Genomic DNA, 25811 nt, shown 5'->3' with positions numbered 1-25811 from the left:
GGTGGCACCTTATTTTGGGAGGACGGGCTAGTGGTAATGGCTGGAGCGGAATCTGTGGAATGGTATCAAATACATCAAACACAAGGTTTGATGCCATTACATTCACTCTGTTCCAGACATTATTAAAAGCTATCTTCCCCTCAGCAGCCTCTATAAATCTAAACCAAAGTTAAATATATTTTCCATATTCAAAAAAATTGTATTTTCAGTTGTTTGAAGCTGGTGTACAAAACAAAAAGTAAAAGACAATAAAACTACACTTTTCTGCATAATGCTGCGCTCAAAACAACTGATAAACTTAAATTATGTATTAAAACATTCCTTTTGTATTTTGGTGGAACATTAAGATTTATCATGTATTATTATCATTATTATTATTATTATTATGATGATCATACTTGATTATAATTATATGATGTAGGCTATATGTAATTATATAGCTTTTAAATAAAACAAAATTAACTCAATCTTGGCCTATCAGCTCAACATTCTCAATAATACACTCTAATGGACATTTTGTAGAATGAAACCAGAAACACCTTACCCCTCAACAATTTCAATGACTGTTTTATTGTCACCAGAGTCAAATACAGCAAAATCAACCAAAATCAAATCAAATCTAAATGTATTTGTCACATGCGAATACAACAGGCGTAGACCTTACTGTGAAATGTTTACTTACAAGCCCTTAACCTACAATGCAGTTTTAATGAAAATAAGAGTTAAGAAAATATTTACTAAATAAACTAGTAAAACTTTAAAATACAAAAAGTAACAAATTAAAATAACAATAATGACTCTATATACAGGGGGTAACAGTACTTAGTCAATGTGCGGGGGTACAAGTTAGGAATATAGCTAGTTTTAATTTTTTATGTTGGTGAGGTAATATGTTGGTGAGTAAAATGCAGCTGTGCTAGCTTTTTCTATCTAGCAAGCTAGCTGATTGCAGATTTTAGGAATATGAAATTTAACATTTTATCCTATTTAGAAAATGGATTTCTGTTAAGAGAACATTTATTTAATAATTCCCCCAAATATTTTTTCTGCATTAAAATTGCCCAGGGGAGTGTTCCAGTTTGACAGTAACTTTAGGCTATTGGCATACTGGGACACTCTCTGTAAATATTCTAAAAAGGTGAGAGTAGTAAGAAAACCACTTACAGTCATTTTGATTTACAATTACATCCCATTACAAATATGTTGTAATGATGCACTGAATATCCTTTGTTCGTTTTGTATAACCTTGACATTATTTACCTCAGTACCCTATAGAGACACGTGTCTTTACACGGGATACCACACCCACGTCACATCCATTGTGAACCCTTTTCTTTTCGTATACTTCCTACAAATATTGTATACCAAACAAATTTCAGGAAGTGCACTTTAAAATTCTACATATGATAGATCCATGTAATTTTATGTTGTCCAAATATGTGGGTATTGATGATATCTGCATTATCTGTTAAAAAAGAAAGTGAGAATCTGAGTCACTTGTTCCGTGAATGTAAATTTGTGTCAGTATTTGGGGAAAACCTTGCAGAATACTTATTTACCATTATGAACACTACCCATGTTTTTTGACATGAAGGATATAATATGTTACTACTGCAATGATAACAAGACCATTGAAATTATTGTGAATTTTTTAAATTCTTGTTGCCAAATACTTTATATACAAACAAACATTTCAGAATTCTATACCAAAATTACACATATTTTTTATTTTATTTAATCATCTTGTTAAAACATTATCCCTCATGAATAATAGCAAGAATAACATCTTCCTGAATCATAATAATGAGATTTTTCAGATTGAATACAATTGCACGAGAAATGTTTATTTTTTAGTATTTTTTGGTATTTTTATAGCTTTAAAAAAATGTTTTAGTACTTTCTTGTTAATACCTGTGTTTTGTTTTGTTTGACATGTTTGATGTAGCAATGTAAGTTGTTGATTTTTGTATTACGAAAAATTTAAATAATAATAATATCACATACTTCCTTACTAACATACAGGCATTGATTGGTGGCTGTGTTATTGTACACATTCAAAGCTATTCATTACAAAGCTTAAGTGTCCTTCTTAACCAATACTCACCCTACATTTAGTTTTATGTTATAAACTTTTTCAGCAAACGTAACTTTTTGTGAATTGTGGTGTGATTTTTAGTTTTAAAAAATGCACATAAAGGCTTCATAATTCATAAAGGTAATGTTAACTGACTGATATTATCTCATAGAACAAAACGTATAAGATTTTATTTATTTTATTTCACCTTTATTTAACCAGGTAGGCAAGTTGAGAACAAGTTCTCATTTACAATTGCGACCTGGCCAAGATAAAGCAAAGCAGTTAGACACATACAACAACACAGAGTTACACATGGAATTAACAAACATACAGTCAATAATATAGTAGAAAAATAAGTCTATATACAATGTGAGCAAATGAGGTGAGATAAGAGAGGTAAAGGTAAAAAAAGGCCATGGCGGCGAAGTAAATACAAAATATCAAGTAAAACACTGGAATGGTAGATTTGCAGTGGAAGAATGTGCAAAGTAGAGATAGAAATATTGGGGTGCAAAGGAGCTAAATAAATAAATATATACAGTAGGGGGAGAGGTAGTGGTTTGGGCTAAATTATAAATGGGCTATGTACAGGTGCAGTAATCTGTGAGCTGCTCTGACAGCTGGTGCTTAAAGCTAGTGTGGGAGATAAGTGTTTCCAATTTCAGAGATTTTTGTAGTTCGTTCCAGTCATTGGCAGCAGAGAACTGGAAGGAGAGGCGGCCAAAGGAAGAATTGGTTTTGGGGGTGACCAGAGAGATATACCTGCTGGAGCGCATGCTACAGGTTGGTGCTGCTATGGTGAGCAGCGACCTGAGATAAGGGGGGACTTTACCTAGCAGGGTCTTGTAGATGACATGGAGCCAGTGGGTTTGGCAACGAGTATGAAGCGAGGGCCAGCCAACGAGACCGTACAGGTCGCAGTGGTGGGTAGTATATGGGGCTTTGGTGACAAAACGGATTGCACTGTGATAGACTGCATCCAATTTATTGAGTACGGTATTGGAGGCTATTTTGTAAATGACATCGCCGAAGTCGAGGATCGGTAGGATGGTCAGTTTTACAAGGGTATGTTTGGCAGCATGAGTGAAGGATGCTTTGTTGCGAAATAGGAAGCCAATTCTAGATTTAACTTTGGATTGGAGATGTTTGATGTGAGTCTGGAAGGAGATTTTATAGTCTAACCAGACACCTAGGTATTTTTAGTTGTCCACATATTCTAAGTCAGAACCGTCCAGAGTAGTGATGTTGGACGGGCGGGCAGGTGCAGGCAAGGATCGGTTGAAGAGCATGCATTTAGTTTTACTTGTATTTAAGAGCAGTTGGAGGCCACGGAAGGAGAGTTGTATGGCATTGAAGCTCATCTGGAGGGTTGTTAACAAGTGTCCAAAGAAGGGCCAGAAGTATACAGAATGGTGTTGTCTGCGTAGAGGTGGATCAGAGACTCACCAGCAGCAAGAGCGACATCATTGATGTATACAGAGAAGAGAGTCGGTCCAGGAATTGAACCTTGTGGCACCCCCATAGAGACTGACAGAGGCCCTATCAGAGAAGTATCAAATCAAATTTTATTTGTCACATACACATGGTTTGCAGATGTTAATGCGAGTGTAGCGAAATGCTTGTGCTTCTAGTTCCGACAACGCAGTAATAACCAACAAGTAATCTAGCTAACAATTCCAAAACTACTACCTTATAGACACAAGTGTAAGGGGATAAAGAATATGTACATAAAGATATATGAGTGAGTGATGGTACAGAGCGGCACAGGCAAGATACAGTAGATGGTATTGAGTGCAGTATATACATATGAGATGAGTATGTAAACAAAGTGGCATAGTTAAAGTGGCTAGTGATACATGTTTACATAAAGATGCAGTAGATGATATAGAGTACAGTATTTACATATACATATGAGATGAATAATGTAGGGTATGTAAACATTATATTAGGTAGCATTGTTTAAAGTGGCTAGTGATATATTTCCCATCATTTCCCATCAATTCCCATTATTAAAGTGGCTGGAGTTGAGTCAGTGTGTTGGCAGCAGCCACTCAATGTTAGTGGTGGCTGTTTAACAGTCTGATGGCCATGAGATAGAAGCTGTTTTTCAGTCTCTCGGTCCCAGCTTTGATGCACCTGTACTGACCTCGCCTTCTGGATGATAGCGGGGTGAACAGGCAGTGGCTCGGGTGGTTGATGTCCTTGATGATCTTTATGGCCTTCCTGTGACATCGGGTGGTGTAGGTGTCCTGGAGGGCAGGTAGTTTGCCCCCGGTGATGCGTTGTGCAGACCTCACTACCCTCTGGAGAGCCTTACGGTTGTGGGCGGAGCAGTTGCCGTACCAGGCGGTGATACAGCCCGCCAGGATGCTCTCGATTGGCATCTGTAGAAGTTAGTGAGTGCTTTTGATGACAAGCCAAATTTCTTCAGCCTCCTGAGGTTGAAGAGGCGCTGCTGCGCCTTCTTCACGGTGCTGTCTGTGTGGGTGGACCAATTCAGTTTGTCTGTGATGTGTATGCCGAGGAACTTAAAACTTGCTACCCTCTCCACTACTGTTCCATCAATGTGGATAGGGGGGTGTTCCCTCTGCTGTTTCCTGAAGTCCACAATCATCTCCTTTGTTTTGTTGACGTTGAGTGTGAGGTTATTTTCCTGACACCACACTCCGAGGGCCCTCACCTCCTCCCTGTAGGCAGTCTCGTCGTTGTTGGTAATCAAGCCTACCACTGTTGTGTCGTCCGCAAACTTGATGATTGAGTTGGAGGCGTGCGTGGCCACGCAGTCGTGGGTGAACAGGGAGTACAGGAGAGGGCTCAGAACGCACCCTTGTGGGGCCCCAGTGTTGAGGATCAGCGGGGTGGAAATGTTGTTGCCTACCCTCACCACCTGGGGGCGGCCCGTCAGGAAGTCCAGTACCCAGTTGCACAGGGCGGGGTCGAGACCCAGGGTCTCGAGCTTGATGACGAGCTTGGAGGGCACTATGGTGTTAAATGCCGAGCTGTAGTCGATGAACAGCAATCTCACATAGGTATTCCTCTTGTCCAGATGGGTTAGGGCAGTGTGCAGTGTGGTTGAGATTGCATCGTCTGTGGACCTATTTGGGCGGTAAGCAAATTGGAGTGGGTCTAGGGTGTCAGGTAGGGTGGAGGTGATATGGTCCTTGACTAGTCTCTCAAAGCACTTCATGATGACGGAAGTGAGTGCTACGGGGCGGTAGTCGTTTAGCTCAGTTACCTTAGCTTTCTTGGGAACAGGAACAATGGTGGCCCTCTTGAAGCATGTGGGAACAACAGACTGGGATAGGGATTGATTGAATATGTCCGTAAACACACCAGCCAGCTGGTCTGCGCATGCTCTGAGGGCGCGGCTGGGGATGCCGTCTGGGCCTGCAGCCTTGCGAGGGTTGACACGTTTAAATGTTTTCCTCACGTCGGCTGCAGTGAAGGAGAGTCCGCATGTTTTAGTTGCGGGCCGTGTCAGTGGCACTGTATTGTCCTCAAAGCGGGCAAAAAGTAGTAGGTGAACCAGGTGAGGCAATCATTTGAGAAACCAAGGCTATCGAGTCTGCCGATGAGGATGTGGTGATTGACAGAGTCGAAAGCCTTGGCCAGGTCAATGAATATGGCTGCACAGTATTGTTTCTTATCGATGGCGGTTAAGATATCGTTTAGGACCTTGAGCGTGGCTGAGGTGCACCCATGACCAGCTCTGAAACCAGATGGCATAGCGGAGAAGGTATGGTGGGATTTGAAATGGTCGGTAATCTGTTTGTTGACTTGGCTTTCGAAGACCTTAGAAAGGCAGGGTAGGATAGATATAGGTCTGTAGCAGTTTGGGTTAAGAGTGTCCCCCCCTTTGAAGAGGAGGATGACTGCAGCTGCTTTCCAATCTTTGGGAATCTCAGACGACACGAAAGAGAGATTGAACAGGCTAGTAATAGGGGTTGCAACAATTTTGGCAGATAATTTTAGAAAGAAAGGGTCCAGATTGTCTAGCCCGGCTGATTTGTAGGGGTCCAGATTTTGCAGCTCTTTCAGAACATCAGCTGACTGGATTTGGGACAGGGAGAAATGGGAAAGGCTTGGGCGAGTTGCTGTGGGGGGTGCAGTGCTGTTGACCGGGGTAGGGGTAGCCAGGTGGAAAGCATGGCCAGCCATTGAAAAATGCTTATTAAAATTCTCAATTATGGTGGATTTATCGGTGGTGACAGTGTTTCCTATCCTCAGTGCAGTGGGCAGCTGGGAGGAGGTGTTCTAATTCTCCATGGACTTTACAGTGTCCCAGAACGTTTTTTGAGTTTGTGTTGCAGGAAGCATATTTCTGCTTGAAAAAGCTAGCTTTGGCTTTTCTTACTGCCTGTGTATATTGGTTTCTACCTTCCCTGAAAAGTTGCATATCACGGGGGCTTTTCGATGCTAATGCAGAATGCCATAGGATGTTTTTGTGTTGGTTAAGGGCAGTCAGGTCTGGAGAGAACCAAGGGCTATATCTGTTCCTGGTTCTAAATGTCTTGAATGGGACATGCTTATTTAAGATGGTGAGGAAGGCATTTTTTTTTAAATAACCAGGCATCCTCTACTGATGGGATGAGATCAATATCCTTCCAGGATACCCCAGCCAGGTCGATTAGAAAGGCCTGCTCGCTGAAGTGTTTCAGGGAGCGTTTGACAGTGATGAGTGGAGGTCGTTTGACCACTGACCCATTACGGATGCAGGCAATGAGGCAGTGATCGCTGAGATCTTGGTTGAAAACAGCAGAGGTGTATTTAGAGGGCAAGTTGGTTAGGATGATATCTATGAGGGTTCCTGTGTTTACAGCTTTGGGGTGGTACCTGGTAGGTTCATTGATAATTTGTGTGAGATTGAGGGCATCAAGCTTAGATTGTAGGATGGCTGGGGTGTTAAGCATGTTCCAGTTTAGGTTGCCTAGCAGCACGAGCTCTGAAGATAGATGGGGGGCAATCAGTTCACATATGGTGTCCAGAGCACAGCTGGGGGCAGGGGGGGTCTATAGCAGGCGGCAACGGTGAGAGACTTGTTTTTAGAGAGGTGGATTTTTAAAAGTAGAAGTTCAAAGTGTTTGGGTACAGACCTGGATAGTAGGACAAAACTCTGCAGGCTATCTTTGCAGTAGATTGCAACACCGCCCCCTTTGGCCGTTATATCTTGTGTGAAAATGTTGTAGTTCAGAATTTTTGTTGGTCTTCCTAAACCAGGATTCAGACACGGCTAGAACATCCGGGATGGCAGAGTGTGCTAAAGCAGTGAATAAAACAAACTTAGGGAAGAGGCTTCTAATGTTAACATGCATGAAACCAAGGCTATTACGGTTACAGAAGTCATCAAAAGAGAGCGCCTGGGGAATAGGAGTGGAGCTAGGCACTGCATAGATATCCTATATCCAAGATATCCTAAACCTGTGTTAACCTCAGACCTTATTTTCGGCGTTTACACCCAAACCTTCTTTGCAACCCAACCGATTCTTTCCCAATTCATTTTCCCCATAGGAATGACTGAACGAATCGTTTTTTGGTTTTTAAGACCGACTAGAAGGTGTTCACTAGTTACCACAGTCACAAAGTCAAAATCATCTATATCGAAACAAATTCATGAAAACAAAAACGTTTTTTCCCTTAATTTAAAGTTAGGCATACGTTTAGCAGTGTGGTTAGGGCTAGGTTTGAAATCTGATTTTAATCAAATACATTGTAGAAATAAGGGGTGTATGACTTTGTGGCTGTGGTAATCCACTGAGATATGGTGCAATCTGTGTCTCTGGCATACACCATATTTCAGTGGGTACCAACACATTTACAAAATCAGGGTGCAGAAACATTTCATGAATCAAATAATTACAGAAACACCCCACAAATATTTTCCGTATGTAGTCAATTATAATAACTCGATTTAATAGGAGGCTTTACGTTAAGGTAGTCGTGAATGAACTCGTCCAAGAACGTAAACAGGAAGTGTTGATACATTGCAAAGTGGCACATTTTCTATCGGCTAAGGAAATACTTGAGTGTTCATGATTTATGAATTTTAACACTAAAAACGAAATGTCATTGAAGTAACTTACACTTATTGTACATCTTTCGACCCTTGGACAAACACACTTGGACAAGTAGGAATCCTCTCGCTGCTATCATGCTCGCTTTCTGATACGTCGTGCAATCTTATTTTGAATATTGTCAGTCAGTTAATGAAGCGAATATTGTCAGTTATAAAGCGAAGATGGCGTTGTCATATTTAGAAATATTCAAGTCAAATATGTGCCATTGTCTTTATTGGACATAAAACATATTAGAACTTCGTGTGTCCGGAATATCGTTTGAATGGGGAAAGTGTTTGATTAGAGAGCTTACTACAGTGCTTCTACGACAAGCACTAGTAAGTCCGCTACAATGGTTGACCGTATTTGCTCAATATGGTTTTGGTTTGGCTCGAATCGTCCGGGATTCTTTCTTGGAACAACGTTTCTGTTAGCTCTGATGGGGCTGATGTGGCTTGGTGGTATTCCAGCCAGTCTGAGTTTAGGCCCAGGTGGACAGTACCCAGGGTGCCGAGGTAGGTAATCTGCCAGACACACCTAGAGTAAAGCAGGTATGGAATTTGATTTGTTACCCCTGAATAGAAAATAGAAAGTAACCTTCCCTCTCTCACACACAGATCTGTCACTCTATGCCTTTAGTCATGAGGAGCTGCCCTCTCTTCTCTACAACGCAATTCTCCTGCTGTTGCTTGGACCATGCCAGGAGCGACGCTGGGGCACAGTGGCTTTTCTTGCCCTCTCACTCCTCTCCATAGCTCTCCTGCCTCCACTGTATGCCATCCTACTCTTCATCAGTGGGGATGAGGCTAGTCGTGTTTGTGGTTCCTCTGCCACTCAACTGGCTCTGTTTACAGCCCAGTGTCGTCAGGTGACCCAAAGGAAGCTGCTCAGATGTGTACCAGTTTGGTTCCTGCCCTGGCTTCTCTTACTCCTCAATTTGGTGTTGCTTCCAAGCACACCGGGCCTGCTCCACTTCTGTGCCATACTGATAGGACACAACTGTATCCTTCTCTGCCAAAAAATACAACAAATTATTGGAACGTGTTTTTGTCCCCATTGTCTCTGCCATATCTTTTACATTCTGTGATTATGTACCTTAACTTTGTTTAAAGATCGTCCATCCTTTATTGGGGTTTTGCAGAAAATAGAGAATATAGGGATTTTCAACTTCCTCCCTGATTGGGCCTATGTTCCTTACTACTCCAGGCTAAGGCTTCCCACCTATAACACCTCACAGAGGTGAGAACAACTCATGAGTTACAGTAGCTTGTTGAAGTCTGATTTACTACTACCTATTCTGGGAATGGAGTTGGTGGCACGAGTGAGATGAGAGGATTTAATAGTCACATGTGCAGGGTTGTACAATGAATGCAGGACAAAGTGAAATGAAACAACGAGACTTTGTTTATTACAGATCTGGGCCATTCCCTCAGGTAGCTCCCTCTAACAGAACCCCCTTGGAGGACTTTCCACCCGTGAACCCACAGCCTTGGTTAGCGTCTGTTCCTCATTGGCTGCTGGACGGGTCTGCAGCAGTGTCAGAGGCCCAGTTATTGGAGGAGCAGATGCTGAGGGCGGGGATATTGGCCTCCTTACAGGATGCTCCTGAGGAACCAGGGACCAAAGTTGAGGTGCCAAAGTCCTCAGTGTCCTTTCTGAGGTCAGTCAGGTTTACTCTGACATTTACTAGTATAGAAGAGCACATTTGTGGCAGCCTATACACTGAGTGTACAAAACATTAGGAACACATTCCTAATATTGAGCTGCACAACCTTTTGCCCACAGAACAGCTTCAATTTGTCAGGGCATGGACTCTACAAGGTGTTGAAAGCATTCCACAGGGATGTTGGCCCATGATGACTCCAATGCTTCACACAGTTGTGTCAAGTTGGCTGGATGACCATTCTTGATGCACATGGGAAACTGTTGAGCGTGAAAAACCCAGCAGTGTTACAGTTCTTGACAGACTCAAACCGGTTTGCCTGTCACCTACTATCATAACTATCATAACCCTTTCAAAGGCACTTATCATAACCCTTCCCTAACCTGGACGACGCTGGGACAATTGTGCACCGCCTCATGGGTCTTCCAGTCGCGGCCGGCTGCAACACAGCCTGGGATTGAACCCGGGTCTGTGGTGACGCCTCAAGCAATGCGATGTAGTGCCTTAGACCTCTGCGCCACTCGAGAGGCCTAAAGAGCAATGTTTTGTACACTCAGTGTATGTACTATATTTTTTTTAAAGAATCATTTTTGTAATTTGTCATATAATGCTTAACTTTGATTCCGGCCTAATGCAAGCTGTGATCAAATATATCATCAAAGAAAATACATTCTGAGCAAAACATACAGTACCAGTCTAAAGTTTGGACACACATACTCATTCAAGGGTTTTTCTATATTTTTTTTACTATTTTCTACAGGAATAATAGTGAAGACATTAAAATTATGACATAACTCATATAGAATCATGTAGTAACCAAAAAAGTTTAAAACATATATTTTATATTTGTGATTCTTCAAAGTAGCCACCCTTTGCCTTGATGACAGCTTTGCACACTTGGTATTCTCACAACCAGCTTCACCTGGAATGCTTTTCCAACTGTCTTGAAGGAGTTCCCACATATGCTGAGTACTTGTTGGCTGCTTTTCCTTCACTCTGCGGTCCAACTCATCCCAAACCATCTCAATTGGTTTGAGGTCGGGTGATTGTGGAGGCCAGGTCATCTGATGCCGCACTCCATCAGTCTCTTTATTGGTTAAATAGCGCTTACAGAGCCTGGAGGTGTGTTTTGGATCATTGTCCTGTTGAAAAACAAATGATCGTACCACTAAGCGCAAACCAGATGGGATGCCGTATTGCTGTGGAATGCTGTGGTAGCCATGGTGGTTAAGTTTGCCTTGAATTCTAAATCAATCACAGACAGTGTCACCAGCAAAGCACCATCACACCACCTCCTCCATGCTTCACAGTAGGAACCACACATGCTGAGTTCATCCGTTCACCTACTCGCCGTCTCACAAAGACACGGCAGTTGGAACTAAAAATCTCAAATTTGGACTCATCAGCCTGAGGACAGATGTCCATTGCTTGTGTTTCTTCGCCCAATCAAGTCTCTTCTTCTTATTGGTGTCCTTTAGTAGTGGTTTCTTTGCAGCAATTTGACCATGAAGGCCTGATTCACGCAGTCTCCTCTGAACAGTTGATGTTGAGATGTGTCTGTTACTTGAACTCTGTGAAGAATTAGTTTGGGTTGCAATCTGAGGTGCCGATTTCTGAGGCTGGTAACTCTAATGAACTTATCCTCTGCAGCAGAGGTAGCTCTGGGTCTTCCTTTCCTGTGGCGGTCCTCATGAGAGCCAGTTTCATCATAGCGCTTGATGGTTATTGTGACTGCACTTGAAGAAACGTTCATAGTTCTTTAAATTTTCTGGGTTGACTGACCTTCATGTCTTAAAGTAATGATGGACTGTCATTTCTCTTTGCTTATTTGAGCTGTTCTTGCCATAATATGGTCCAAATAGGGCTATCTTCTGTATACCCCCCTACCTTGTCACAACACAACTGATTGGGTCAAATGCATTAAGAAGGAAAGAAATTCCACAAATAAATGTTTAACAAGGCACACCTGTTAATTGAGAGAATGCCAAGAGTGTGTAAAGCTGTCAAGGCAAAGGGTGGGTATTTTGAAGAATCAAAAATATAAGATATTTGTTTAACACTTCTTTGGTAACGACATGATCCAGATGTGTTATTTAATCGTTTTGATGGCTTCACTATTATTCTACAATGTAGAAAATAGTAAAAATAAAGAAAAACCCTTGAATGAGTAGGTGTGTTAACTTTTGACTGGTACGGTATATGTATTTTTATTTTTTTTAAACATTATTTTCCCCTCTCAGGCTTCAGCAACTGGAGAAGATGGGGTTTCCTACAGATAAAGCTGTGGTGGCACTGGCTGCAACTAGACAGCTAGATGGCGCCATCTCCCTGCTCATTGATGACAGAGTTGGGGAGGAGGCTGTGATGACATCCAAAGGGAAGATCCCCCTGCCACCAAGAAATACCTGAGGCCTGTCAGATCAGCACATGGTGACCAACTGGACCTTGGAACAGAAGGTGTGATTTAGCATGATGATATTGATATTTTGTTGAGTTTTGCTGAGCTGAACTTTGCTGAGCTGAATGTACCTTGTGGGCTAAAAGGAAAAGACGAGTACCCAAATTAATGTCATTATGAAAAAAATGACAATTGGCCTGTTAAAAAAGCAAAACAATTATTTATTATAAAAACCATCTAGAAGATTATTTTAGCACAATAACACATTAGCAAGCAATATCAAATATGCCCAAAATGGAAAATACATATGATGTTACATACTGTATATCAGCATACAAAACAATAAGCTTCTATTTATCTTTTTTTTTAAATAATTCACAACATTTTTATTATAAGATAAAGAAACAAATTATCAAAGAAGGAAGTTTTTTTTTACTGTGACAGAGAAATCAGTCTAAGTATGAGAATGTAATAGTGGTACAAAGTTACACAAAAATGTATTCAAGTTGCATCAACAGGTCCTGTACTACTGTGTGGTGTGTGTGTGTGCGTAGGACTGAAGCTGTTGTAGGAGAAAGATACACCTGTCCCATGAGTGGGGGTTCTTAGAGATGTCATTGCTTTAGCTTGTGGGTTTAAAATAAGTCAACTACTGCCAGTTTATGCAGGAGCTGCAGTTTGGGGTTTGAAATAAATGCAGGAATTTGATCACATATCAGTTTTGGTAAAGGAGATACTTAGCTATATGGGTATGAGTTTTGTATTCCAGCACTGCTGTTGAGAACTAATACTGTCTAAGAGTATAGAAACACATAACTGCATTTTTTTTGTGCACCAACAAATCTACAATAAAATGTGAATAAAATAAATACATTAAATCTCTTGTTGGATTTGTTTGATTGAAAGGGATGGTTATCAGACACCAAGACAAATGCTGTGCACTGATAAGCAATGCAGTACTACTAACTGACATCTCAATAGGAAAGGTGTGCCATGTCTTCAAATTTAAAGTGTACTACATAGCAAGGACTAACACAATTTTATAGAAACAAAACAAAAGGAATATAAGAGGAAGAGTTTTTTGTGTATGTTTGCCTTGCAGTCTGTACATGCTCAATATATTTAAATAAGTAAACCTCAGATTCCCAACATTGTTACAGTCCAAACAAATTCTCAGAGCCAGTCTTTTCTTTTACACTTAATTCCTCCTTTAATTTACTGCAATTTATACTATCCTGCAATGACCCTTATAGTCCAGAATTGTTTTCAGATGATTGAGCACCATTTAACATATCAAGCTTTTTAATGTTTGCATGTTTTCCAGAGGCCTATAGGATATTTTCTTGAAATATTTCCTAGCTGTAGCCACATTGGTGGGACACAGGGGGAACAGGGATGGGACACAGCGGGAGCCATGGGTCTACGAGGAGGTGTATGTTGGGGTAAAGGTGGCTGGTACTGGTTCCCAATGGAGGTGGGCAGACTCCGGAGCACCAGTGGAGCTTCCCTGAGGTGTCCCCCACCTTTCGTCTGATGGTACAGCCCACAGAGGGTATCAGATAAGGTCTGGATCAGTAGAGTGCCAGAGAGACCTAAGGGAGGGGGTACTTAAACCCAGCCTGTGATCCTCAGAGATGCAGCAGGGAACAATGCTACTTCCCCTGAACCTTGGTGTCTGAGGACAGAGGAGGGGAGACGAGCCGATAGGGTTCGGCTCCTGCTCGCTTATCCCTGTAGAAACCACCTGGGGACGCAGTCCCGTATTGACCATCTCCAGACCCTAGATCAGGCTCTGTTGAAGAAACAAAGAATTGGGGCCATGCTACCCTATGCATACATATGAGACATAAATATAAAATAGTTAGTTAATAGAGCACATTATTACATATGATAAAGCATTTAAACTCAGCAAAAAAAGAAATGTCCTATCACTGTCAACTGTGTTAATTTTCAGCAGTCAATGATGTCCAATGATGCTGTGACACACTGCCCCAGATCATGACAGACCCTCCACCTCCAAATCGATCCCGCTCCAGAGTACAGGCCTCAGTGTAACGCTCATTCCTTCGACGATAAATGCAAATCCGACCATCACCCCTGGTGAGACAAAACCGCAACTCGTCAGTGAAGAGCACTTTTTGCCACTCCTGTCTGGTCCAGCGACGGTGGGTTTGTGCCCATAGGTGACATTGTTGCCGGTGATGTCTGGTGAGGACCTGCCTTACAACAGGCCTACCAGCCCTCAGTCCAGCCTCTCTCAGCCTATTGCAGACAGTCTGAGCACTGATGGAGGGATTGTACGTTCCTGGTGTAACTCGGGCCGTTGTTGTTTCTATCCTGTACCTGTCTCGCAGGTGTGATGTTCGGATGTACCGATTCTGTGCAGGTGTTTTTACATGTGGTCTGCCTCTGCGAGGACGATCAGCTGTCCGTCCTGTCTCCCTGTAGTGCTGTCTTAGGCGTCTCACAGTATGGACATTGCAATTTATTGCCCTGGCCACATCTGCAGTCCTCATGCCTCCTTGCAGCATACCTAACGCACATTCACGCAGATGAGCAGGGACCCTGGGCATCTTTCTTTTGGTGTTTTTCCAGTCAGTAGAAAGGCCTCTTTAGTGTGCTAAGTTTTCATAACTGTGACCTTAATTGCCTACCGTCTGTAAGCTGTTTATGTCTTAACGACTGTTCCACAGGTGCATGTTCATTAGCTGTTTATGGTTCATTGAACAAGCATGGGAAACATTGTTTAAACCCTTTACAATGAAGATCTGTGAAGTTATTTGGATTTTTACGAATTATCTTTGAAGGACAGGGTCCTGAAAAAGGGACGTTTCTTTTTTTGCTGAGTTTATATGATTTTGCCATACAGTGCATTTGGAAAGTATTGAGACCTTGACTTTTTCCACATTTTGTGACATTACAGCCCTATTCTAAAATGTATTAAATACATTTTCTCCTCAAGCTACGCAGATACCCTATAATGACAAAGCGAAAATAGGTTTAGAAATGTTTGCAAATGTATAAAACATAAATACCTTATTTACATAAATTTTGCTATGAAATTGAGCTCAGGTGCATCCTGTTTCCATTGATTATCCTTGATGTTTCTACAACTTGATTGGAGTCCACCTGTGGTAAATTCAATTGATTGGACATGATTTGGAAAGGGACACACCAGTCTATATAACGTCCCACAGTTGACAGTACATGTCAGGGCAAAAACCAAGCCATGAGGTTGAAGGAATTGTTCGTAGAGCTCTGAGACAAGATTGTGTTGAGTCACAGATCTGGGGAGGGTTTACTGAAAAAATTCTGCAGCATTGAAGGTCCCCAAGAACACAGTGGCCTCCATTATTCTTAAATGGAATAAGTTTGGAACAACCAAGACTCTTCCTAGAGCTGGCCGCCCGGGCCAAACTGAGAAATCGAGGAGAAGGGCCTTGGTCAGGGAGGTGACCAAGAACCGATGGTCACCCTGACAGAGATCCAGAGTTCCTCTGTGGAGATGGGAGAAACTTCCATAAGGACAACCACCTCTGCAGTACTCCACTAATCAGGTCTTAATGGTAGAGTGGGCAGACGGAAGCCACTCCTCAGTAAAAGGCACATGACAGCCCGCTTGGAGTCATCAGACAAGATTCTCTGGTCTGATGAAACCAAGATTGAACTCTTTGGCTTGAATGCCAAGTGTCATGCCTGGAGGAAACCTGGCACCAACCCGACGCTGATGCATGGTGGCAGCAGTATCATGCTGTGGGGATGTTTTTCAGCGGCAGGGACTGGGAGACTAGTCAGGATCGAGGGAAAGATAAACGGAGCAAAGTACAGAGAGATCCTTGATGAAAACCTGCTCCAGAGCACTCAGGACTTCAGACAGGAACGAAGGTTCACCTTCCAACAGGACAATGACCCTAAGCATGCAGCCAAGACAACACAGGAGTGGCTTTAGGACAAGTCTTTGAATGCCCTTGGGTGGCCCAGCCAGAGCTCAATCGAACATCTCTGGAGAGACCTGAAAATAGCTGTGCAGCGACACTCCCAATCCAACCTGACAAGAGCTTGAAAGGATCTGCAGAGAAGATGGGAGAAACTCTCCAAATACAGGTGTGCCAAGCTGGTAGCATAATACCCAAGATGACTCGAGCAGGTAATCACTGCCAAAGGTGCTTCAACAAAGTACTGAGAAAAGGGTCTGAATACTTATGTAAATGTAATATTTCAGTTTTTTATTTTTAATACATTTGCAAACATTACTAAAAACCCATTTTTGCTTTGTCATTATGAGATATGGGTGTAGATTGATGAGGATTTGTTTTTCAATTTTAGAGTAAAGCTGTAATGTAACAACAGTTTGAAAAAGTCAAGGTGTCTGAATACTTTCAGAATGCACTGTATCCATCATTATGATTTGCCTAACTATGAAAGTGATCTAGACAAGTCTAAATCTTTGAGTTACATCAGCTATTTAGTGAATTAATAAGATTGTACTAGTAGGTGCCCACTAATGCGAGTCCAGTTACACAAACAACTCTTAAATCAAAACAGACATAAAATATATATTTTTCATATGGTTCTTGCATGCCTAATGTAGTAGATAATGTACTAGTGTGACCTGGGGGTGAGGATGGTTACCAGCGTTACCTGGCCAGATGATAGCCTCCAGCAGCGTCACCCTGCGAGCCAGAAGCTCCAGGTCTGCCTGCAAGTCTTGAAACATCTTCAAACTAATGTCCTATCAGAGAACAGTGACAAGGGGACTGGGTGAGGGGTGGGGAGTGGACACACCAGGCCTGGTCCTGGGGCTGTCTGACTGGCCATACCCACTGTCCCACGGCCCAGGAGTGGAGGGTGGGGTGACACCCAGCCTCGTCTGACCCCTGCCTAAAGCTGACCCTGCTGCCTCAGGCCTCCTACTCACCATGAATACCGATCATAGTCTCGAGGATTAAAACCCTCTCAGCTAAGATCTTCAGCGCTTCTCTGATCTGATGTATCCCGTCCCCCTGTGAAGATAGATATAGCCGTCAAGGTAAGGAGCACAAGCCAAACAAATTGCTCGCCAAGGTGCAAGTCATTTTCTCTATCAAACTAATACAGCAGTTAGAAGGTTAAAACCAGTCCACGCACCCAGCCCGCACCCTTTACAGATGTAGGATCTTCATTTGTGTAACGTGTACTCTACTAATCGGGAGCAAGTACCGGGAGTGAATTTAATAAATAAACGAACATGGAACAAAACAAGAAACACGAGTAGCGTACAGACATAACACAGGATCAATAGCGCATGGGGAAAGAACCCAAGGGAGTTACAGATATAGGGGAGGTAATCAGGAAGGTGATGGAGTCCAGGTGAGTCTCATGAGGCGCAGGTGCGCGTAACGATGGTGGCAGGTATGCGTAATAATGAATAAACTGGCGACAATGAGTGCCAGAAAGGGGGAGCGGTAGTAGACGTGACAGTAACCCCTCCCTGACGCGCGGCGCCGACCAGAGGGACGGTCCCGAGGACCAGGCGCGGGAACCTGTAGAGCCGGCTGAGGCATGGGAGCCTGTCGAGCCAACCTAAGTTTGAGAACCTGTCGAGCCAGCCGAGGCATGGGAGCCTGACGAGCCGGCCGAGGCATGGGAGCCTGACGAGCCGGCCGAGGCATGGAAGCCTGACGATCCCGACCGAGGCATGGGAGCCTGACGAGTCGGCCGAGGCATGGGAGTCTGAGGCATGAGCCGGCCGAGGCATGGGAGCCTGACGATCCCGACCGAGGCATGGGAGCCTGACGAGGTGGCCGTGGCATGGGAGCCTGACGAGCCGGCCGAGGCACGGAAGCCTGACGATCCCGACCGAGGCATGGGAGCCTGACAATCCCGACCGAGGCATGGGAGCCTGACGAGTCGGCCGAGGCATGGGAGCCTGACGAGCCGGCCGAGGCATGGGAGTCTGACGAGCCGGCCGAGGCATGGGAGCCTGACGATCCCGACCGATGCATGGGAGCCTGACGAGGTGGCCGTGGCATGGGAGCCTGACGAGCCGACCGAGGCATGGGAGCCTGAGCCGGCCGAGGCATGGGAGCCTGACGAGCCGGCCGAGGCATGGGAGCCTGACGATCCCGACCGAGGCTTGGGAGCCTGACGATCCCGACCGAGGCATGGGAGCCTGACGAGTCGGCCGAGGCATGGGAGCCTGACAAGCCGGCCGAGGCATGGAAGCCTGACGAGCCGGCCGAGGCATGGGAGCCTGACGAGCCGGCCGAGGCATGGGAGCCTGACGATCCCGACCGAGGCATGGGAGCCTGACGAGCCGGCTGAGGCATGGGAGCCTGACGATCCCGACCGAGGCATGGGAGCCTGACGATTCCGACCGAGGCATGGGAGCCTGACGAGTCGGCCGAGGCATGGGAGCCTGACGAGTCGGCCGAGGCATGGGAGCCTGACGAGCCGGCCGAGGCATGGGAGCCTGACGAGCCGGCCGAGGCATGGGAGCCTGACGAGCCGGCCGAGGCATGGAAGCCTGACAATCACGACCGAGGCATGGGAGCCTGACGAGCCGACCGAGGCTTGAGAACCTGTCAAGCCAGCTGAGGCATGGAAGCCTGATGAGCTAGCTGAGGCATCCCGGGTTGCGTCAGCAGCCGCCATTGGACCAAACATCACCAGTAAAAAGAAGAAAAAAAATAGATCCGTTATTCTCCAACGAGTAAGCTAATAATCGGTAAGCAAGTACAGGGAGTGAATTTAATAAATAAACGAACATGGAACAAAACAAGAAACACGAGTAGCGTACAGACATATAACACAGGAACAGAATCAATAACGCCTAGGGAAAGAACCAAAGGGAGTAACAAATATAGGGGAGGTAATCAGGCAGGTGATGGAGTCCAGGTGAGTCTCATGAGGCGCAGGTGCGCGTAACGATGGTGGCAGGTGTGTGTAATAATGAATAAACTGATGACAACGAGTGCCAGAGAGGTGGAGCGGGAGTAGACCTGACAATTTGAGACACTTTGCTACAGCAGGAAAACATTTTCCTGCAGCAACAGGAAATGTGTGAATTATTATGTGAATGAACATTTTTTGTAGTGATTGATACATTTTCTGTGAGGGCAAATCAAGTCTGACATTTTAAAGTGGAAATGACAAACTTTAGAAGCCTTTTTAAACCTTGAATACACTATAAGTTTGCATTTCCTGCTGTGCAGGAAGATTCTCAGCCACAAAATAGTGATCAAATTAAGATCCTACATCTGTACCTTATCCCTCCCCTGTATCTTTCTGTCTCCCTCATTCTCTGGCCATGCTGCCATACCAGGCCAGTCTTTGCCATGCTGTGCAAAAACAGCATGCACATCACAGGACATTCCCATGTTGTTGACATAACAGAAGTGGAGGAGACGGCCCAGGGCTTCAGGTTTGACCATGCCATCTGCATTCCTTCTGGACTTTATCAAGATGAGCAGCTATTCAGCCAGGCAAGTTTCAGTTGCATTTCAGAGGGATTTTCTAAAAAGGTTGAAAATAACCTTCTGAAGTCTCAGTATACTGTATCTATATAACGGTTATTAGAGCTGAGTTCACAATAGCTGCCCATCCATCACTCACTGAATTAAATCATGCTCACCAAATAAAGCCAGTAAACCTTTACTATTTTTATTGAGTCTGTTTAAAATGAGAAACAGATCAATATCTACTTGTCAAGAAAGACCCACTGGCTTTATGAGTCAACCCCTAATAAATAAATATGAAACATTGAAAAAAATAAACAAAGAAAACAGACAAAAGCAATCATGTCAGTGACAGTTGATAAAGAATGCATGCACAATATGACGTTAGTATGGATGCCTGAGTATATTTCTCTTGGGTCAAGAAATAAACTGATTAACGAGCAAAGGACAAACCTCTACGGAACAAAAGGCAAGATTTCATTAAGCTATATCAATAAATCATATCAAAGACTAATGTCCAGTGTGTTTGTGTTTGTCCAGTTTGTACGATTCCACAATAACAAGATCCTCTGAGTCATGGTTGATTGATGAGGAGCATATTAGAGCTGAAAGGATAACGGGGCTATTGTGAGACCATTGAGGAGATAAGAAATATATTTTTGGTTTGAGATACAATTTAGAGTGACCTTGCCTGGTTCCTGTGTTATTGATGAATTGTTACACTAAGTTAAAGCGTTTACACATAAGTTTGGCAAGCAAGAGATACATGGCAAACAGTGCAGTAACTAAGGATGGGACCATGCAGCCATGCATTGTGGGACACTGGAGGATAGCTGTATCCACTCACATCTCCAACCCCAGTCCACCCAGCACTAACCCACCACCACGGTTCCCACAATAACTCTATATGGAGTGATTTGGCATATACATTCCACACATACCAACGTTAATTTATACAATGTATAAACAGTATGTGCTGTACACAAGTTGACTTGACATATGAACATGTCATCCTTGGCATCATTTATATCATTGGTAGAAGTGTTTGTAAAAGCATGGCATGACCAAATATTGATCCTCAATACAATGCTGTATTACATGACACAGATTCTTATAGATTCTATTTTCTTTCCCTCAATCAGCAAATGACTTAGTATGTGTGATGTAGGAACAGCAGGGGTGTGTGTGTGTGTGGGTGTGTGTGTGTGTGTGTGTGTGTGTGTGTGTGTGTGTGTGTGTGTGTGTGTGTGTGTGTGTGTGTGTGTGTGTGTGTGTGTGTGTGTGTGTGTGTGTGTGTGTGTGTGTGTGTGTGTGTGTGTGTGTATATGCCAACGTCAGATGCTCAGAATGTGACTGTGAAAGGTAACCATGGAGACAGTAGCTTGCAGAGGGAGTCAGGCAGCTTTAGGGTCAGACAGGAGTAGGACAGTGTTTTCAACAAGGGGCAGCACCCCACAGCACACCCCGAGGACCAAAAAAACACAATAATCACAACATCATAACAGAGCCCACACAAACAACAAAAACCACAAAAAAACAAATCCCACATGCCGCAAACTGACATACTATGGGTAATTGAGTACTTTTTAAAACAAGTGCAGGACGATTTGCAGACAACACCAATAACAATATAGATAAGTGGAAAGTAAACTTGATAAAAATAATAAATATGTAAATGTGGTGATTGGACATGGATCATAAAAAGGACCAAGCGGTGACTTGGTTCATAAATCCCTTACATTTAGATTGTTCTTGTAAAATGAGATAGAGGCAAAGGAAAATAAGTGATTAGACAGACACAGAATAATTGTCTACACAGCATACAGTGGGGAAATTGACTACTTCTCAATGTGTTTTTCTCAATTGCTGGCATCCTCTTTCCTCGCATCCTTATCAAACCCCATTGGAGGAGAAGACCCAAGGTTCCTCCCCTCAGACATTCTCCTCCTATGAGTTTTGAGAAGGACGCAAGGATAGAAGACACAAGGAATCAAGGAAAGACATTGGGAAAGGGCCACTATTTCCCCTCCTGGCTCCTGGCTCCTGGTCCTATACAGCCCAGTGAGAGTCAGTGAGGCACAGGGTGAGCTACGGCCCCATCTCTGGTGGTCTTACCGGCAGGCCTTTCTGTCCTGGCTCTCCCTTGGCTCCTGCTACTCCCTGTATAGAAACATTGAGTCAAGAGTAATGGTACACTAGTGATAACTAGTTATCACTGGCATGAAAGTACTGACTATGAGGGGTTGGGTTAAATGCGGAAGACACATTTCAGTTGAATGCATTCAGTTGTACAACTGATTAGGTATCTCCCTTTCCCTTTCTTTTGATGAAAAAGCAGCAGTAAAACCCATTCTCCGAGTTTGTGAGATCACTGGTTTGTATAGTTGACCATGGTGTAATCAGGTGCGACGTGTTGGTTTTTGCCACACTCATTAGGGCCACAGCTAGACAGGAAGTAGGTGGCTTACCGGCTCTCCTCTGAAACCTCTCTCTCCTGGATAACCCAGAGGACCCTAGGAAGCCAGAGGCAAGTTAGAAGGAGTTTTGTCTCTCTATCTAGGTGATGGAAAGAATGGGGAGGAAACATTAGGTGTGGTTGGGCCCTGGCCTGTGCATGGTACTCACTCTCTCCCCACGTTCTCCTTTTGGCCCCACCGGGCCCTGTAACCCGGGGGCACCCGACTTCCCCTGTAGAGAGACAGGAGAAAAGGTTCAAACAGACACATACACATTTGTTAAAGTGGACAGTAAGTGGATCTAATCTCACTCATATGATTATTATTTCCATTGCACCATTACACACTGCCCACTATAATCCTAAGGCAAAATCTTACGTTCTGTCCTGCTGGGCCAGGGGGTCCCACGGGGCCTTTGGGGCCTGGAGGACCTGTATACATAAGGACTGTGAGCATCAACCTAATAGGCAGCCTTTCGGTCAGGTTGCCTTTATAGGCCAAGATAGGTTCTTCTCAGACACACAAGGCAAATTGAGAATGAAAAGAGAGACAAAATAAAGGAGGAAAAAATGATGAATTATGGATGAACGATAGGAAAGGGTTTCATGTTACATGTGTGTTGAGGAACAGATGCAGGGTGAAGACAATCGGATTATGCAAAGGTATTTGGACTATGACATAAACCACTATAAACAAAGTAAGAAAATATCCAGAAATCTCAGATGAATACTAACAACTGTGTCCACATTGTCTTTCTATTCTTACCCCCACCATAGGTGTGTATAGAATTACTGGCCTTGGCAAACCATTACAAATATGACATGCTTGTTATAATGTTATAATGAACACCCTTAAATCTTCCTTGTTTGGTCATGATAGAAGTGATGCTGGATAAGTCTTATCCAGAATCCGATCAATAATAGGAGCTGGCCGAAGCTCACTCACAGTTCACTTTCAAAATGAGAATGGAAAAGGCTCATCTTGACACATGATTTGATGGAACACTGTTGATGCAAACTGAGGCAAGAGGGACAGGCAAACAACAAATCAATCCAACATTTGAGAGACTGGGAGCAAATCCAACTTCCTCTAAAGAGGAAGTCAGGCATCTCCAGATGAGAGTTGAGGACAGGGGAGTTGTGTTTCAGTGAATCTGACAGAGAACGGAGACTTTTGAGTATTAACCCAAATTAATACTCAATTTAATCACTACACTGACAGGATAATGAAACCAATATGTTACTGGCTAGTGGCTAGCGACCAGGAGAGAAAAACAGACATACTGACCAGCAGGTCCAGCAGGGCCTTGTGGGCCTTGGACAGGCATCCCTCGTGGGTCAGGGAAGGTGTTAGAGAGGAGCAGCTCCTTGCCCTGACCTGGAATACAGAAGATTGAGTGGTTAATAAAAAGGACAAACGAGGGCTGAACCACATACCTGAAAAGTACCTACAGGGGGCGATGTTCTCGCACAAATGTTCAGGCTTCTTTCAGCACCATAAAGTATCAAACCTTTACACTGTCCATCTTTCATAAAGGTAAATGTAATATACATATATATATATATATATATATATATATATATATATATGGCTGAATATCATAATTATCACATTGTTTGCACTCATTTGTATGTGTACTTCATGTCCTACAGGTACACATGGTACAGTATTAATTAAGAAAGACTTGTGTCACCTCCATTGACATTGTGCTGACAGAGCACTTCTGAGCTGACCTATATCTATCTGTGGGGAAAGAGAGAGGGAGAGGGGTAGGAAATGTCCAGTGATAGGTGGAAGTGTGTGGTTTTAAAGGGTTGCCTCAGGCTGACAGGTAGCACTGTGCTGATGGAGTACCACAGTGAGGGGAAGGACTGTCAACGAAACACATCCTCCAGCTGCCAGACTGACTCTGATCCCTGTTCCAGCCCCACATAACCCTCCTAACAATAGCCTAGGAAAAGAGGTGTCCGTCTGTCTGTCTGCCTGCCTACCTGTCTGCTTGTCCGTCCACCTGCCTGTCTGTCTCTATTGAAACATGATTTTATCTTCATCTCCAGCTCCTGTACTTCAACACCCTCTCTGATAGTGAGTCTCTGTCCATGTACTTTCCAACCCCACAGTGTTCTACAATGTAATGCATATGATATTCTAAGATGGCTGGGTTCCTACATCCCCTTATCCTCCTCTTCTCTACCTGTGACCCTGTCCCAGCTTAAAGTTGGAGGGTTCAGTCCAATTCTGCTGCAGGAGATTCCAGCCTCCAGATCCAGACGGGACAGCCAATAAGCCAGGGTTTTCCAAAGGAAGCCTAGCACATAACCCCTGCATCTGCTGCTTTCACTTTGATGTGAAAGAAACAGTTCACAGTCTCAGAATTCTCAATGCCAACCTTAAGTTACCCACAGCTAGAATTCTTCTGTCAACCTACACATCTGTGCACCGTTCAACACATTTCCTCCTCTCAGTCCTCATCCCTTCTCACTGCCTGGGCTCCACTGTTCAACACATTTCCTACTCTCAGTCCTCATCCCTTCTCACTGCCTGGGCTCCACTGTTCAACACATTTCCTCCTCTCAGTCCTCATCCCTTCTCACTGCCTGGGCTCCACTGTTCAACACATTTCCTCCTCTCAGTCCTCATCCCTTCTCACTGCCTGGGCTCCACTGTTCAACACATTTCCTCCTCTCAGTCCTCATCCCTTCTCACTGCCTGGGCTCCACTGTTCAACACATTTCCTCCTCTCAGTCCTCATCCCTTCTCACTGCCTGGGCTCCACTGTTCAACACATTTCCTCCTCTCAGTCCTCATCCCTTCTCACTGCCTGGGCTCCACTGTTCAACACATTTCCTCCTCTCAGTCCTCATCCCTTCCCACTGCCTGGGCTCCACTGTTCAACACATTTCCTCCTCTCAGTCCTCATCCCTTCTCACTGCCTGGGCTCCACTGTTCAACACATTTCCTCCTCTCAGTCCTCATCCCTTCTCACTGCCTGGGCTCCACTGTTCAACACATTTCCTCCTCTCAGTCCTCATCCCTTCTCACTGCCTGGGCTCCACTGTTCAACACATTTCCTACTCTCAGTCCTCATCCCTTCTCACTGCCTGGGCTCCACTGTTCAACACATTTCCTCCTCTCAGTCCTCATCCCTTCTCACTGCCTGGGCTCCACTGTTCAACACATTTCCTCCTCTCAGTCCTCATCCCTTCTCACTGCCTGGGCTCCACTGTTCAACACATTTCCTCCTCTCAGTCCTCATCCCTTCTCACTGCCTGGGCTCTACTGTTCAACACATTTCCTCCTCTCAGTCCTCATCCCTTCTCACTGCCTGGGCTCCACTGTTCAACACATTTCCTCCTCTCAGTCCTCATCCCTTCTCACTGCCTGGGCTCCACTGTTCAACACATTTCCTCCTCTAAGTCCTCATCCCTTCTCACTGCCTGGGCTCCACTGTTCAACACATTTCCTCCTCTCAGTCCTCATCCCTTCTCACTGCCTGGGCTCCACTGTTCAACACATTTCCTCCTCTCAGTCCTCATCCCTTCTCACTGCCTGGGCTCCACTGTTCAACACATTTCCTCCTCTCAGTCCTCATCCCTTCCCACTGCCTGGGCTCCACTGTTCAACACATTTCCTCCTCTCAGTCCTCATCCCTTCTCACTGCCTGGGCTCCACTGTTCAACACATTTCCTCCTCTCAGTCCTCATCCCTTCTCACTGCCTGGGCTCCAC

General features: G+C 44.2%; 2 protein-coding genes across 4 annotated transcripts in view; one reads left to right on the top strand and one right to left on the bottom strand.

The window, feature by feature from the left end:
- The first annotated feature begins 8017 nt into the window (after positions 1-8017).
- rhbdd3 (rhomboid domain containing 3) lies at positions 8018-13073 on the top strand. The gene is made up of 5 exons (XM_024417652.2): positions 8018-8645; positions 8748-9131; positions 9243-9369; positions 9545-9790; positions 12034-13073. Exons 1-5 carry the CDS (start codon positions 8483-8485, stop codon positions 12200-12202), a joined length of 1089 nt encoding a protein of 362 aa, XP_024273420.1. The 5' UTR covers positions 8018-8482; the 3' UTR covers positions 12203-13073.
- The window catches only part of LOC112248529 (EMI domain-containing protein 1), a 98348-nt gene continuing 84928 nt past the window's right edge, over positions 12392-25811 (bottom strand). For 2 of the 3 annotated variants that reach the window (XM_024417650.2, XM_024417649.2), the window contains 7 exons: positions 23371-23460; positions 22462-22514; positions 22253-22315; positions 22096-22140; positions 21743-21787; positions 16833-16923; positions 12392-13983 (listed from right to left, as the gene is read on the bottom strand). In XM_024417650.2, the coding sequence (XP_024273418.1) occupies positions 13844-13983; positions 16833-16923; positions 21743-21787; positions 22096-22140; positions 22253-22315; positions 22462-22514; positions 23371-23460 (527 nt within the window). In that variant the 3' untranslated portion in view covers positions 12392-13843. Of the gene's footprint in view, positions 13984-16832; positions 16924-17109; positions 17195-21742; positions 21788-22095; positions 22141-22252; positions 22316-22461; positions 22515-23370; positions 23461-25811 lie in introns of all 3 variants that reach the window. The other variant, XM_024417651.2, reaches the window with a different exon arrangement.

The sequence above is a fragment of the Oncorhynchus tshawytscha genome, linkage group LG12 (assembly GCF_018296145.1).
Source record: "Oncorhynchus tshawytscha isolate Ot180627B linkage group LG12, Otsh_v2.0, whole genome shotgun sequence".
Lineage (NCBI taxonomy): Eukaryota > Metazoa > Chordata > Actinopteri > Salmoniformes > Salmonidae > Oncorhynchus > Oncorhynchus tshawytscha.
Note: the sequence above shows the minus strand (reverse complement) of the source record. Positions and strands in the feature narration are given on the sequence as shown.